This window comes from Vulpes lagopus, chromosome 1, assembly GCF_018345385.1.
Source record: "Vulpes lagopus strain Blue_001 chromosome 1, ASM1834538v1, whole genome shotgun sequence".
Taxonomy (NCBI): domain Eukaryota; kingdom Metazoa; phylum Chordata; class Mammalia; order Carnivora; family Canidae; genus Vulpes; species Vulpes lagopus.
The window spans coordinates 40,603,974-40,619,241 of NC_054824.1; the positions used below are offsets into that span (position 1 = coordinate 40,603,974).

Below are 15,268 nucleotides of genomic sequence, written 5' to 3' on the forward strand. Positions count from 1 at the left end.
AAGTCACGCTTCTTCCATTTAGTGGTTAAATTACGTAACCCCACTCCAGGGAACCCAGGCAAGCTATCCCAGGAACTATCCATCCCTTTGCCTCACTAGGGCCTACCGCACGCCTTTGTTAACTTATGAATTCTAGGAGAGCCTGCAGTTTCGCCATCAATGTGTTCACAACGTCATTACTGAAATTCGCAGGTAGGTGTAGAACTAAACAGAAAGGCCACGGCATCATGTGATAGGGCAGCATCCGGCCAACGAGTGACTCAGGCCGGGCCTCACTGCTGGCCAATCAGAAAGTCCCTGGGCACCAGGCAAACTTTTTCATCATAGCCGTTCGGCGACCTCGGGGGCTCTGCTAGTTACAGGGCCCATTCCCTAGGACACCAGGGCCAGGCTTCCTTTCCAGGTGGAAGTCGGAGCTCCTTAATGTCGGCGCGAATCTCTGGGAAAAACGCAACCCAGGCCCTGTGGAGTCTCCTCGCGTTTCCAGGCCATCAGCTCAGGCCCAAGTCAGTTAACCCCGAGAAGGCTGCGGTGCAGCAACTCACCGCCACCGCGCGAAGCCTTCCTAGCGCCCGCGGAGCCCCGGAGCGGGCAGCGTGGTGACGTCACGGCGCCCGGGCGCGCCCCGCCCCCGCCCGGCTCCACGCCAGGGGACGCTCGAGGGCCGGTCTCCTTGGCAACTACTTGCTCCGCCCCCTCCGCCCCTTTAACCTTTAGGGTGCTCGGGCGCCGCGTCCGGCGCGCTCTTTCCCCTTTCCCCCTCCCCTTTCCCCACCCCCGCTGCCCCAGGAGTCCGGGCCGGAAGTGAAGATGGCGGCGTCGGCTTCGGCCGGCGCGGCTTCGGCGGAGCTGGTGATCGGCTGGTGCATATTCGGCCTCTTACTGCTGGTAGGGGAGGTGCTCGTAGTTTCCCCGGTGTTGGGACTGGAGGAAGAGAGGGAGGGGCCGGCCCTGGAGCTGGCCTTCGGGGCCGGGACACCCTCTTCGTCCCGCCCCGCCCCCCGTTTAGTTTGGACGGTGGCGGGGGGGCCCGTCTGTCCCCGGCCGGGGGGCTGCGCTCCGCGCGGGGAGAGGAGGCGGTGGTTCCGGCCGCCCTTGCTGGCCTCTCCCGCACGGCGGCTCGGGGTGCAGGTTTCCGTTCTCAGCGCTCTTGCCCTTGTCCCTGACGAGGGCGCCGGGACGGAGGGGACCCTCGGGGTTGAGAAGGGAGACGTGGGCTTGGGTCCCCAAGGCGCGGGCCACAGCGCCCGACCTGTGCAAGTTCGGCCGGCCCTGGCCTGGGTCTGGGTGGAAGGGGCCTCCGAGCTGCTCTGAATGCGTGTGTCGGTGGTCCCTACCCTTGCGGTTCCTGAATCTCCAACCTTCTCTACCCATTGTGCGATTCTGCCTTGATGACGTGGGGTGCTCGTTCTGACTTCCAGGTTTCACGTTCCTTCCCAGGCTTTCTTGTTAGATGTAGAAACCTGTGCAGGGAAGAGCTGTAGCCCTCTTTACTGCCAATATCAGAGTGTATCCTACTACAACGTGTCGGACCTCAGGTGCTTTCTTTCCCAGACATCTAATTCCTGGTTATCCAGTGATCAAAACGTGGGCTTCAGTAGTCCACATGCCCTAGTTTTTACTCTTGCCTAATACGAAAACCCTTGAGCTTATTTTATTTGGGGGTCGAGTTTGTTTTTCTCCACACTCCCCACCCCTCCCCATTCTCACTCTTTGCTCATTGTCTTTATCCTGTCGGGTTGTAGCATTGTGTCCCAAAGTATTTTGCTGCTTTGCATTTACTAAAACAAAAACAGAATCAACCCCAGAACCCACTAATTTCGGTTTTAGAAATCAAGACTGCTTGGTACTTGTTAGATTCCACTACAGTGTCTGCAACCTGGGTAGTAAGTAGTATCTTTTGCTGGTAAATGTTTCAGTTGAAACTTTACAAAGAAAAAAAAAAATATATATATATATATATATATGAAAACTTATGGAGAGTTATCTGTTCTCACCTCCACACTCTCAGAAAATAATAGTGTCTTTGCACTACAGCATACTTTATTCCTGTTGATGGAGAAAATGGAAACAGTAAAAGGTGTCCCTGGTCCTCAAAGCCCATTCAGTCCGGTACTTGAGTTCACTGGCTTTTGCAGACCATCATATATTCATTTGGTTTAGAAGAGAACAAATGAGCATGTAACTAGTATCAAAGTCTAGTGGGAATATTTTGGCAGTTATCAGTTAATAAGTGCTTAATGTAGAGCAGCCCCAGTGGCGCAGCAGTTTAGCGCCGCCTGAAGCCCGGGGTGTGATCCTGGAGCCCTGGGATCGAGTCCCGCGTCAGGCTTCCTGCATGGAGCCTGCTTCTCCCTCTGCCTGTGTCTCTGCCTCTATCTCGCTCTCTCTGAATAAATAAATAAATAAATCTTAAAAAAAAAATAAGTGCTTAATGTATATGATTTGTGCAATAAATCGTGTGAGGATGCAAACAAAACAGTGTCTTTTAAGGGGGCCTGAAGATAGGTGGGAAAACGAAGTTTCTTTCTTTCTTTTATTTTTTTTTTTTTAGATTTATTTATTTACTTCAGGGGTGTATAGCACAGAGAGAGAGAGAGAGAAATGCATGGATCTCCATGCCCAGCTAGAGATCCAATGACTGAGATCAGAACCATAGTTGAAACCAAGAGTGGGATACTTAACCAACTAACTATACCACCTAGGCGCCCTGAGCACAAAAATTCTTAAAATAGGTATAAAAAAAAAAAACCACAGGTATTTTAAGTACTAAAAAACAAAGTATGATTTTATAAATGAAATAGGACCTTAGAGAATAGAGAACAATATTGGAAGAAAGCGAAATTGAGGTAGACTTTGGATAGATGAAGAAGGGAAGGCATTGAAATTGGTGATAGTACAGCAGGAAAAAAAGTGAGAAGGGAATTAAGGAGTTTGAAACTAGATGTTGGAGTAGAAGAAAATAAGTAATAAGGGCTATTTAATTTTCTGCAGATTTCTTTAATTCCTGACTGATTAGAAGAGAGCTAGATTCTCATGTCTGCTGTACATTCAGTCATTTGAGATGTTTTGTGGTGGTGAAGAATGGAACAACTACTTGATTCATGCCTAATTTGCCAGCAGGAAAAAAATAAAATTGCCATTGTCTTGATTCATGCTTGATTTGCCAGTTTTTTACCAATGACTTACGCAGCATGAGTGCAAGTATCAACATAGTGAAAAGGGAAATAAATGACTTTTTAGTATTATGATCATACTTTTCAATTTGTAAATCCCCAGAAAGGATTCTGAGACTGTTAAGGGTTGGAGCACTTCACACTTTGAGAACTGCTGCCAGTAATTTACTAAAGAATCAGAACTACTAGTAAGCTTGACTACATGTGTGATCCTGGGGAAACAGAATGGACTTTAGTTTCTTCTGCCATGTGAGAAATGGTTAAATTTGGTCCTCCAACCCTGTGATCTAACTATATGTTTCTTTTATGAAATCTAAACCTTTCTACCTAAGTCCCCCAAGATCTTCAATTACATTTCCCTTTGCTATATAAATAAGAGTCTTCATTTCTATAAAGCAAGTTTACTCTTATTACTCAAAATGGTCACTTGGGAACTTGTTAGAAATACTATTAAATATAAGACCCCAGCCCTACTGAATCAGAATCTGCAGTTTAACAAGATCCCAGGCAGTTTATATGCTCATCAGTTTAAGAAACATTTATCTATTTTCATTCCTACCTCTGCCCCTGTTGTCAGCCTTGACTGCTCATCAAAACCTATTAAGGAGTTTTTAAAAATCCTAATGCCTAGACCAATTAAATTAGAATCTCTTGGGAGGGGCTGGGGCCTGTTCTAAACCTTTCTTTATAATTGTTAGCAAAATTATATATTTCTTTTATGAAATGCTCTTAAGATGTTATTTCATGACATTTGGTTTCATATGATATATATTATGACAATTCATATGACAGTTGCTATTTGATAGTTACTGTGGCCAGACACTGCTAAATTCTTTATATCTTATTTAATCCTTATAAGCTGTTATGAAGGATTTTTGTTAACTATTTTATAGATGATGATATTTGGTTTATTTTATAATATAGTAACTACTGATAGATTTAACTCACATAAATACAAAAAGCTCTTTGGGGTTTTCAGTTTTAAAGGTATAAAAGTATAAAGGGATCCTGAGATCAAAAAATTCAGGATCATTTGGCTTAACTATTTTGGCTGGGTTGCTTCCCTTTCCCCACTTGTCTGCCTGCTATTGGCAAACATATGCCTCTGCAGTAAAACCTATCACTTTGAACTTTGTAGATATGCAGACCTTTTTGAAATCCAACAAAAAATTTGTTGAATACTTTGTGTCAGGTCCTGCTAAGGATAGAATGCTAAGCTCAGCTTCCAGTGGCTTCAAAATAATTTGAGGAATGTTTTAAATAATTGTGAATTCACCTAAAAACAAAAACAAATCCATTAGTATAAATTTATGAGAAGTAGTATCCTCAAACAAAAATAAATTAGTAAATAGCCAGAATTTGAACCTAGGTCTTTTTCCCCTCCAACATCGGGGTTCCAAAGTCTACATTCCGTTCTCACTTTATTTTTTCCTACTCTTCTGACACCGGTTGAAATGTTAGTAATGTGAAGGAATTACATGAAACAACTTGGATGGATTTAAAATGCATTGTGCTAAGTGAAAGAAGCCAGACTCAGAAGACGATATGCTATATAGATACATTATGACATTCTGGAAAAGGCAGAAGCTATAAGAACGTATAATAGTGGTTGTCAAGGGTGGAGAGTAGAGAGAGGGGTTCAATATACAGGGCAAAGGGGATTTTTCTGCAGTGGTGGAACTGTTCTTAGGTCTTGATTGTAGTAGGGGAATTTGGAAGCTGTGAAACAAATTAGGTGGTAGTATTAGTTCAGTACAGGCTCCTGAACTAGGATACCCACAAAGGAAGTAACAGTTGTATCTGTTGAAAAGAGTGAAAGGACAAAACAATGCCTTTGTCTCAGAGCTCTTAATAGAGTTTATTTAAAACAATGGTTCTCTCTTATGGCTAAGTAATATTCCATTGTCATTTGCCACAACATGGATGAACCTAGAGAGTGAAATAAATCAGATACAGAAAGACAAATACTATATGATTGCACTTACATGTGGGATATAAAAAGCAAAACAAAAAACCAGAAACAGACCTGTAAATATAGGGAACAAACTGGTGGCAGCCAGAGGGGAAGGGTTAAGCAAAATGGGTGAAAGGGAGTGGGAGGTATAGGCTTCCAGTTATGGAATGAATAAGACATGAAGATGAAAGGTACAGTATAGGAGTCAGGGACACTGTAATAGTGTTGTATGGTGACAGATGGTAGCTATACTTGTGAGCATGGCATAGGGAATAGAGTTGTGGAATCACTATGGTATACACTCGAAACTAATGTAACATTAGTCAATGTCAACTGTAGTTCAGTAAAATAGGAAACAACAATGATTCCCAAGTTGGGCTCAGATTGGAATCCTCAGGCTTTTTAATTTTTATTTATTTATTTAATTTATTTTTTTAAGATTTTATTTTATTAATTCATGAGAGTTACACAGAGAGAGAGGCAGAGACACAGACAGAGGAAGAAGCAGGGCTCCACTCAGGGAGCCTGATGTGGGACTTGATCCTGGGACTCCAGGATCACACCCTGGGCCAAAGGCAGGTGTTAAAACCACTGGGCCACCCAGGGATCCCTTATTTTATTTTATTTTATTTTATTTTATTTTATTTTATTTTATTTTTAATTTTAATTTTATTTTATATTTAATTTAATTAAATTAATTAATTAATTTATTTTTTTGAATGCAAAAGTTCATACAACTTTATTTATAATGGCTGAACTGGAAACAATCTAAACATCCATCAAGAAGTGAATAGTTAGTGGTATATTCATACAATGAAATACTACTCTGCAATAAAATGGAATGGATAATATGGATGCATCTCAAAAACAACTCGCTGACCAAATGAAGCCAGAAAGGAAACAGTACATGTTATATAACTACATTTACTTAAAACTCTAAAAAATTGAGTCCATTGTGACAAAGTAGATTGTGAATTGCCTATGGCTCATGTGGAATTAACTGGGGGGAGTAAAGAAAATTTTTGTAGGGTTAATGAAAATATTTGACATCTCAGTTGTGCTGGTGGTTACATGTGTATATAAATTTCTCAAAACTCACTGAAATGTTCACTAAAATAGGTGCTCATTCTATTGTATGTGAACTATACCTCAATAAAACTTTATTAGATTTCTCAAATATCTGCAAAAACTAAGTAGAAAACGTTATGAAAAAATCTATCATCAATAAAAAGCACGAAATACCTAAGAAAAAAACTATGAAGATAGCCTAGATCTTTCTTAAAATTGTAAACATTGTAGAACTTAAGATAACACCTAAATAATTAGAGAGAGGTCTCAATTTTATAAAGGTATAATCTCTCCTCCAAATTAATTCATTAATTTGTTGCTATGCCAATTAAAATATTCTCATGATTTTTTTTTATTTATTTATGATAGTCACACAGAGAGAGAGAGAGAGAGAGGCAGAGACATAGGCAGAGGGAGAAGCAGGCTCCATGCACCAGGAGCCCGACGTGGGATTCGATCCCGGGTCTCCAGGATCGTGCCCTGGGCCAAAGGCAGGCGCTAAACCACTGCGCCACCCAGGGATCCCTTCTCATGATTTTTCATTGAACTAGACTAGCTGATTTTAAGACTCATTTGGGAGAATAAGGGTTTAGAATGAAAAATGAAGTCAATGCAAAAAAAATACTGTTTTTGTAAAGGCAAAATAATTAAAACTGTAGAATAGTGACATTGAAATAGACAAAATAGATTGGAAAAAAGCAGAACACAAATTATAAAAACAAATATATGGTATTTTAGTTTAGTTTTTTTCACCCCTCAGCTTTTTTAAAAGTGCTGTTGCTGGGAGGAGCCTCACTCTGAATTGGTTTGTGGGGACAGCATAAGGGTATTTAAAAATTGCCCAGGTGATTTTGACACAGTCTAGGCTGAGAATCACTGATTTAGTACTTATCTGCATTTTCCTAAATTTGAGTAGAGCAGAGTTTCTCATAGTTCTGGACCAGTAGCAGCCTCACCTGGGAACTTGTTACAAATACAGATTTTCTGGGCCCAGTCTACTCTGAATCTGAAACTGGGGGTGGGGCCCATTCTGTACTATAACAAGCCCTCCAGATGATTCTGATACTACCTAAGGTTGGAGAACTGTGAGTAAAGTTCTGTATTCTATGTCAGTCATTGGAAAGGCATTGGTAACTATTAAGAATACTTGGTGGAAGGGACACCTAGGTGGCTCAGCAGTTGAGCATCTGCCTTTGGCTCAGGGCATGATTCTGGGATCTGGGATCGTCATCCCACATCGGGCTCCTTGCAGGGAGCCTACTTCTCCCTCTGCCTATGTCTCAGCCTCTCTCTTTATGTCTCTCATGAATAAATAAATAAAATCTTTATTAAAAAAAAGTACCTGGTGGATTAGAGATGCCATCGTCAGTACCTCTGGGTGTACTTTTATCACTGGAAAGTTCCTTGCGATGCACCTGTACTCATTTTAAATGTTTTCTTTGTTTAATGCCCTTTAAAATTGGAATTATAGTATAATTTGTGAATTGCATGGTGATTATTGGCAGTTAATCTTTAGCTGAATTCTTGAACTGTCATAATGGGGCTAATTTCAGTTCAAGTTATATTTTATTAGGTTGGAGAAATATATAAATAGAAAGTATTCAAAACTAATAATGACTGTGGTGATATGTGAAACCATTAATGTTTGCAGTGTGTTCAGTGAGGATATATATAATTGAGGACTGTTAACAAAACTTGTTTTTTTGTGTGTCTCTGCACCTAAGTGAGATTGTACTGCATTCGTGAATAGGCTTTGAAAATTATAAATCTTGAATAAGTTTATAAGAAGTAGTGGACCTTTCATACACATCTAAAAGAACCTTTGTTTGACATAGTTTCCCATTGGAAACTTAAACTTATACTAACATCTGTGTTAAAGAATACATAGAGCAATAACAAAACATTTTTGTTTTCTTTCAGGCAATTTTGGCATTCTGTTGGATATATGTTCGTAAATACCAAAGTCAGCGGGAAAGTGAAGTTGTCTCCACCATAACAGCAATTTTTTCTCTGGCGATTGCACTTATCACATCAGCACTTCTACCAGTGGATATATTTTTGGTTTCTTACATGAAAAACCAAAATGGTACATTTAAGGTAATTACTGTCATGCTTTGTGATTTCTTTTTCCTTCAAGTTCTTGGTAATTAAGTGTTTTAAGTTTAGCAGTCCAGTATATATTGTGCTTTTTATTGTGGTCTCTGGGGAATAAATGAGAGTGGAAATGCAGCATAGAGGCTGAGAATGGGACACCGCCATTGAAAACTAGAAGAAACAAGCTGTTAATTGACTTAAGAACTGTTAATTTGGGAGCCCTTCAAATGTGAAGAATCCCTTTTGTTTATCTAAATATATATTTAGTAATTGAAATAGGTTTTATTTTTGTGTCTCTTATAGCTCCCTTAAAGTTTGAGTTGATTTACATTAATGCAGTATATAAATAATTTAGCAGGGCTTTTGTTAGTGGTGGATCAGAATCTCAGTCTGTTTTGTATTAAGTACTTTGAGTCCGTACAGTTTATGGAAAAGACTACTAAGCTAGCTGGAAGTTATAAGACCTGCTTTCTAGTCTTGACTCATTACTATCTAGGCTGTGTCTTTGGCCAAATTAGTTAAGTTTTCTGAACTTCAGGTTCTTCATTTTTAAAAAGAAGGGTATTGGACTGGAAGGTCTGTTTTCAATTATATAAATTATTTTTAAGTTTCTTAATAGTGTAAGCTTCTTGAGGCAGGAGCTGTGTCTTATTTATTGTTGTATCTCAAGTGTTTAGCACACAGTAGATAATTAAATATTTGAATGAAATATTTCAGTTAACTCAATATTACATGCTTTCAGAATAAGTTCCTGGATTGAGCCAACTGGACTTAAATAATTTGAAAATGTTTTTGTAGTTAGGTTTAGATATATTATGATTGGTGTGAAAACTAGTTATTTATGTAGGTTATTTATTTAAAGATTTTATATATTTATTTGAGAGGAAGCATGCTGGAGAACACAAGTGGGAGAGGGGCAGAGCGAAAGGGACAAGCAGACTCCCCACAGAGCACAGAGCCCAAACAGCCATGTGAGGCTTGATCCCAGGATCTTATGATCATGACCTGAACCAAAGTGAGATACCTAACCAACTGAGCTACCTAGGTACCCCAGTCACTCATTTATTTAGCAAGTGTTAATTGAGTGCTTAGCATGTGCTAAGTGCTGTATGAAGATAGTAATTAACATCTATTGAATATTTACTGTGTTAGATCCTATTTTCAATGGTTAATGTATATATGAACTCTCTTTAACCTCCCAAACAACCCTGTGAGGTATAGTATTATCCATGTTTTTATGGGCAAGAAACCAAAGTCTGGAGAGGTGAAGTAACCTGTTTAAGGTCCTACAGCTTGTGGGTGCTGTAGCTGAGATCTGAAACTCTGCAGTCTGGCTTCAAGAGCTCTGTTCGCTATATTATATATGTATTCTCAGTGAGTACTATATAGGTATAGAGGTAGATAGATATCTGGCATGGAAGTAGTAGTATCCCTTATAATTATTGATTGAATAGGACATTTTTTAATTTTTTAATTTTTTGAATTTAGAATATTTGGTTTGTTTAGATTTTGTGGAGATATGTTTCCATCTTGAAATTTCTAAAGTATTTTCATGAAGTTTTGAACCTTCTCTTAGAATATGTAGTTAGTTTTCTGGGACTATGCTTAAATTAGTAGTTACTCGGTATTAGTTTTTGTTTTTTAATTTGTGAGATGCATTCTACCTATTTGAGCAAGACTGAGAATACACCCTCCTACAAAAGCAAAACTATAACCTATAAAAATTTAGGGTACTTGTTTTATTAAATGTTTCCTAAGAGAAGAAAATGTATAACCCTATTTAATGTGCTTATTTTATATTTGTTATGTGTAAATGTGGCACCAGTAATTATGAGAGAAAAATGTTCATGTTTTTCCTCTATTTTTACTAACTTCTTTCTTAGATTATCAGATTATTTATTCAGTAATTATCTGTTCTCTTTTTACTACTTTGCATTTACTTGTCTCTATTTTGTTCTATTTTTAGTTACCTCAGAGCTTAGATAATGTATTAGTTTTTACCCTCAGTACTTTGAGACTTTTTTCTTGGTATCTTGAAACATTCTTTGCTTCCCTTTCTCTCTTTCTCTTTGCTTTTTGAGGTGGAAGGCTGGGGGACTGGTGAAATTCGTAGTTTTCATTTGAAGAATGCCTGTGCTAATGCTTAAAAGTAGAACTGAAAAGACTTAAAAAAAACCTTTTCCTGAATAAATTGTAGAAAATATTTCTCCAAAGAGTTCTGATGAAACTTCTTGAGGTGTTTAGTGAAAGAAAGACAAGTGCAAGTATTTAAGAGTTCTTCAGACTTCATGCCACAATTTTAAGTTCAGCCATATTAGAGTAAAACTTTGGCATAATGATTTTAATCTGTTCTATCCTTCTTTATTATTTAGGAGAAATGTACAAGTTCAAACTTTTCTATAATGAATTATATTTTATCTTAATTTTTCTGATGTGCATTTATTCTTAAATGAATATATATATTCACCTTACCCATTTTCACCTCAAGTATTTTGAAGCCTCTGAATGAGTGTAGGCTTGTTGTTTACTTTCTATTATTAATTAATTAATTAATTTTTGTGTATTATTTTATTGGAATTCAATTTGCTAACATATAGCATAACACCCAGTACTCATCCCATCAGGTGCCCCCCCCCCCTCAGTCTTACTGTTAATAAGGTATAATTATTTGGAAATGCAAATGTCATGATTGTGAACAGAAGGTGCCTAAGCTTTTCTGTGAGCGGGTCGTAAACAGTGCTTTTTTGTTTTGTCTTAGTTAACCTTCCTTGCTTTCTATGCCTCTTATGGCAGGGGTATATTGTAATAATGCCTGAGTTTCCATTGTTTTTTTTTTTTTTCCTTCTTCTTCTACACATGGCACTATGAATAATTTTAGCCAGATAATTTGTTTCTAGTTCTTTTGCAAAACAATTAACTTTTCAGATTAAAACAAACAAACAAACCTTAAAGAATAGTTGTAAGTATTCCGTTAGTGTCTTATATAGTTGGCCAGTAACTTTGGATAATGGTATACACAAAATGTGCCAATCACAAAAAAATCAGAAATTGGCACTATAAAAAATATTTTTTATTGTATACAGTGTGTAAGAATTGTTCTAAAAAATTAATAGTTAAGATATGGCATTGGAACATTTAGTGTTTTGGTAGCTAAAATGTTCATATCTTGCTCCCTTTCTCCAATGATTAATCTCTCTTCATGGCCTGTTATTAGATGTCTGGGTTTAACTCTCCAGTACTGCCTCATTAGTACTCTCAAATTGTGTTTTAGAACTGCGTATTTTTCACTGCACCTTAAATATATTTATTTGCTTAATACTTATTAAGTATGTAGTATGTACTTGACACACATGAGTGCTGGAGATTAATAAAACAAATGAGGTTGCTGTTTTCATGGGGCTTATATTCTGTAAGATCTGGCCAACAATAAACAAATAAAACAGACTGACTTTGTAGTGATACATTCTATGAGGAGCTATAACATTGATGTGAAAGTCTAAGTCGTAGGTAATTCAGATAGGGACATAGGAAGGCCAAATCGCTGAAACAGATTACTTGAGATGAAGCCTGGACAAGGGAGAGCCAGTCAGAGGAAGAGCCAGAGATGAAAGCCTTTAGGGAAAGGGAACAACAAATACAGAAGCTCTTAGAGATGAGTTTGGCCTGTTTGGCTCAAGTGTGGTGTTAGGGGTTGTACTTTGGTACCAGCTGAGATGGAAAGGAAAGGTGGGATCCAGATTGTTTATGACTTTTAAGTCGTGTTAAAAGAGCTGTAGTTTGGGCAAATTACCTTCAATATTGTCTATTTGTGTGTGTGTGTGTGTGTGTGTGTGTGTGTGTATACACACACACACACACACAAATGGAGCTGTCAAGTAGGGAGTTGGAAGAGTTGGTGAGAGGTGTAGTGAGAAGGATAGAGAAGTGATTGCTGGCTTTGGTCAGTGGTGACCAAAGAGCAATGTAGTTTCAGTGGAGCATTTGGTTGGTTAGGTTGGAGTGGGTTAACCGTGGACAGGGAGATGAGGAAACATTGATAGGGAATGCTAAAAACTTTTCAAGAACTTTTGTTTTCCTAAGGAAGTAAGACGTGGGGTCAAGGGAAGTATTTTTATTTAAGGTGATTCTGTGTATATCTCTGTGCTTAATGGAAGTTACTAGGGTTTATACTTTAGGATTCAGTGGAGTAGGAGAAATTTTTAGAGGGAAGAGAGGATACTATTGCAAGCCAATGTCTTTGAGAAAGCGAAGGGGTTGGGGGTCTTAATGTGAAAGAACTGGCCATAAGTAGGAGTATAGGTACTTGGCAGAAGGAAGGACTAATATTTAAATACAGATAGGGGTAAGTTTTAGATTTGGTAGTAAGTTGAGGAATTCCTATCTTTTGACTCCCAAGTTATTTTAGGGACCTCAGAGTCAGTGTTTCTGAAGCATTGACATTTTGTGCTGGTTAATCTTTATTGTGAGGATTGTACTGTGCATTGTAGACAGCAGATCTTTGCTTCCTCCCACAAGTGCCAGTAGTACACTGACACTCTCCAGAATTCCTGGGTCTCCATTGCCAAATGTTCCATAAGGGACAGAGTCACCCATGAATGAAAGCCACTGGTCTAAGGTGAGAATATCAGTGAAAATTGAGGATAGTTGAATACTTTTGCTTTGGGCTGAACATTTCCAAACGTCATCTTGAGGAATAGGAAAGGAAATTTTACATACGTGACCTACTACTTCTTTCTTCTGTGGAACTTACATTCATTTTCTTTCATCTGAAATGTAATTTAATATTCTTCAGTATTCCAGTTCTTTAGGTCTTAAATGAATGACTCTGGTTTCTTTTGTTCTCTACTTTGGGAGGCTGTGATCTATGAAACATAGCAAGGGCATAGTGGTTTTCAAAATGTAAAAGAAGGAAGGTTTCATAAACTAAGCTTTTTTGACAGTATATACCTTAAAGACAAGACAGGGTATAAAAGCCAAATGCACTAATAGTACTTGAATGATGTTGTATATATTACACATATTTTTAGCCTCAAAATAGTAACATTAATATTTTCTTGTTATAAGATTTGGTTAAACAAAAGAGCTTTTCAGGGTAAAAGTTTTTTTTTTTTTTGGGTAAAAGTTTCTAAATGTCAATGTATCTTTGGCTTTAAATTACCTACATACTTTCTTCTTTCAACTTTTTTCTGGGATTGGGGTCTTAGTTAATTTTAAAGTTTAACTTTTAAGTATTCTCAGTGGGTTCATTAATACTTTGTGGGATTATTTTGGAAATTGGAAGGGAGTTTGTATAGGGATAGGTGAATTATCCAAGATCTTCAAGATTTAAAAATCTTTTTAAAATTCCATTTTGTGTATAAACAGTAACTAAAACTGTTAGGAATTAAAGTTTTGATTATGTGCATATCCATTTGGATACTTGAATCATTGATGAAAAAATTTCCAATCATTGCACAGAATTATTCCCAGTGCTTTGCAATTCCCATGTGGTAAAAGCACTGTTCCATTTTTTTTGGTATATGTGTGGTATCTCATTTTTTAGACAAAGATTGCATGTGTTAAAACTATTAGTTGGAATTCATTCTGTGTACCTCCCCCCACTTAAAAGTACCTCATGGATATCTATATATACCAGGTTAGACAGATTTCATTGTTTTTAATGTCTGTACAGTTTTTCCTCAGGCATTTAGATTGTTTCTAATTCTTACTGTTTTTAATTGTTTTTAACAATACTGTACTGCATATTGTTGGATAAGGAGGTCTTGAGTGAAAAATCAATAAACATTATTTGGTGTAGGCTGTAATTTATAAGGATAAGGGTCAGCAAGTGCACAGGTTCTAATATACTTGACATTCTGTAAAAAGGTGAGCTTTCCCAAAGTGCAGGTGCTTCAGCAGAGGTACCGCTATCCTTTTTTGTTCTCCCTTCTTCTAAGGCAAGAAGAGTGGCCTTGCAGATAGGTAAACACTAGAGACTTCGGTGCCAAGTATTGTGAACTTATTTAGATACAAGCTGTCTGTGACATGAACATTGGACATTCCAGTTGCTGAGCACCTAGAGTCTTCGGGGCCCTGTAGTACTGTAATAGAGATGGGGTGCAGCTCTTCTACTGAATGGGAAGAGGAGGCCCCCTTTTGGTCGCTTGTCATGCAACCCAGTAAGACCTCTTGAGGTCATTCATTACACAGTACTACTACTTATCTTTAAAACTTAGGTGTGTACTGATATCTGTGCTGATTTGTGTGACTCTTTTTAGGATAGATTCCAAAAAAGAATGTCTGTATCATCGACTATTTTTCTTACTATGTAGGAGATGACTTTTCCTCCAAGTTTGCCATTAATAATGTATTTTAAATTTTGCCACTTAGGTAAATAAAAGGTAGTAGATGTTCATGTTTTATTAATAAAATCTAGTAATTGGGTAAATTCCTCATTGTTGGTCTTTTTCAAAAAATTTCTTAGCTCTTGCCTATATGTTTTTCAGATGATTTTTATAATCAGCATGTCAAAAATACTCTACTTCCTAGTATATTAGGATTTGGATTGACAGTATATATAGTTTTTATAGATTAATTTTTAGGGATTTGGTGTTTATAGTCTTTTCTTGTAGGCGCATGTTTCTTTCCATTTATTTAGATTTTTAATATTCTATAAGTTAGTTTTCTTTATGTAGTTAACATAAAATTTTTTTTTAGCCTATTAAGTTTCTTATAGTCTTTATTGCTATTGGAAAAATACAATTTTTATTGTTCTTTGTCAAGGTTTTGCTTATAGTGCTAAATTTGGATATTCCACAGTTTTGTTCTTTGAGGAATTTGTCAGTAAGAAATTCATAGATGTTCATTGCTAGAGGTGTGTATAGATGAAAAAAAGGAAAACCTAATTATTTGAGATTTAAATGTTGCTATTCTTCCTTCAGTGCCAGTGTAGTGGGATGTAGATATTGCCTTGAGCTCTTAAAGTATTTATAGAAAA

General features: G+C 37.7%; 1 protein-coding gene across 1 annotated transcript in view; it reads left to right on the top strand.

Annotated features, from left to right (window-relative positions):
- The first annotated feature begins 415 nt into the window (after positions 1–415).
- The window catches only part of LMBRD1 (LMBR1 domain containing 1), a 110,778-nt gene continuing 95,925 nt past the window's right edge, over positions 416–15,268 (top strand). The window contains exons 1-2 of the mRNA XM_041761492.1: positions 416–888; positions 8,119–8,295. Coding sequence (XP_041617426.1) covers positions 811–888; positions 8,119–8,295 — 255 coding nt within the window. The 5' untranslated portion in view covers positions 416–810. The remainder of the gene's footprint in view (positions 889–8,118; positions 8,296–15,268) is intronic.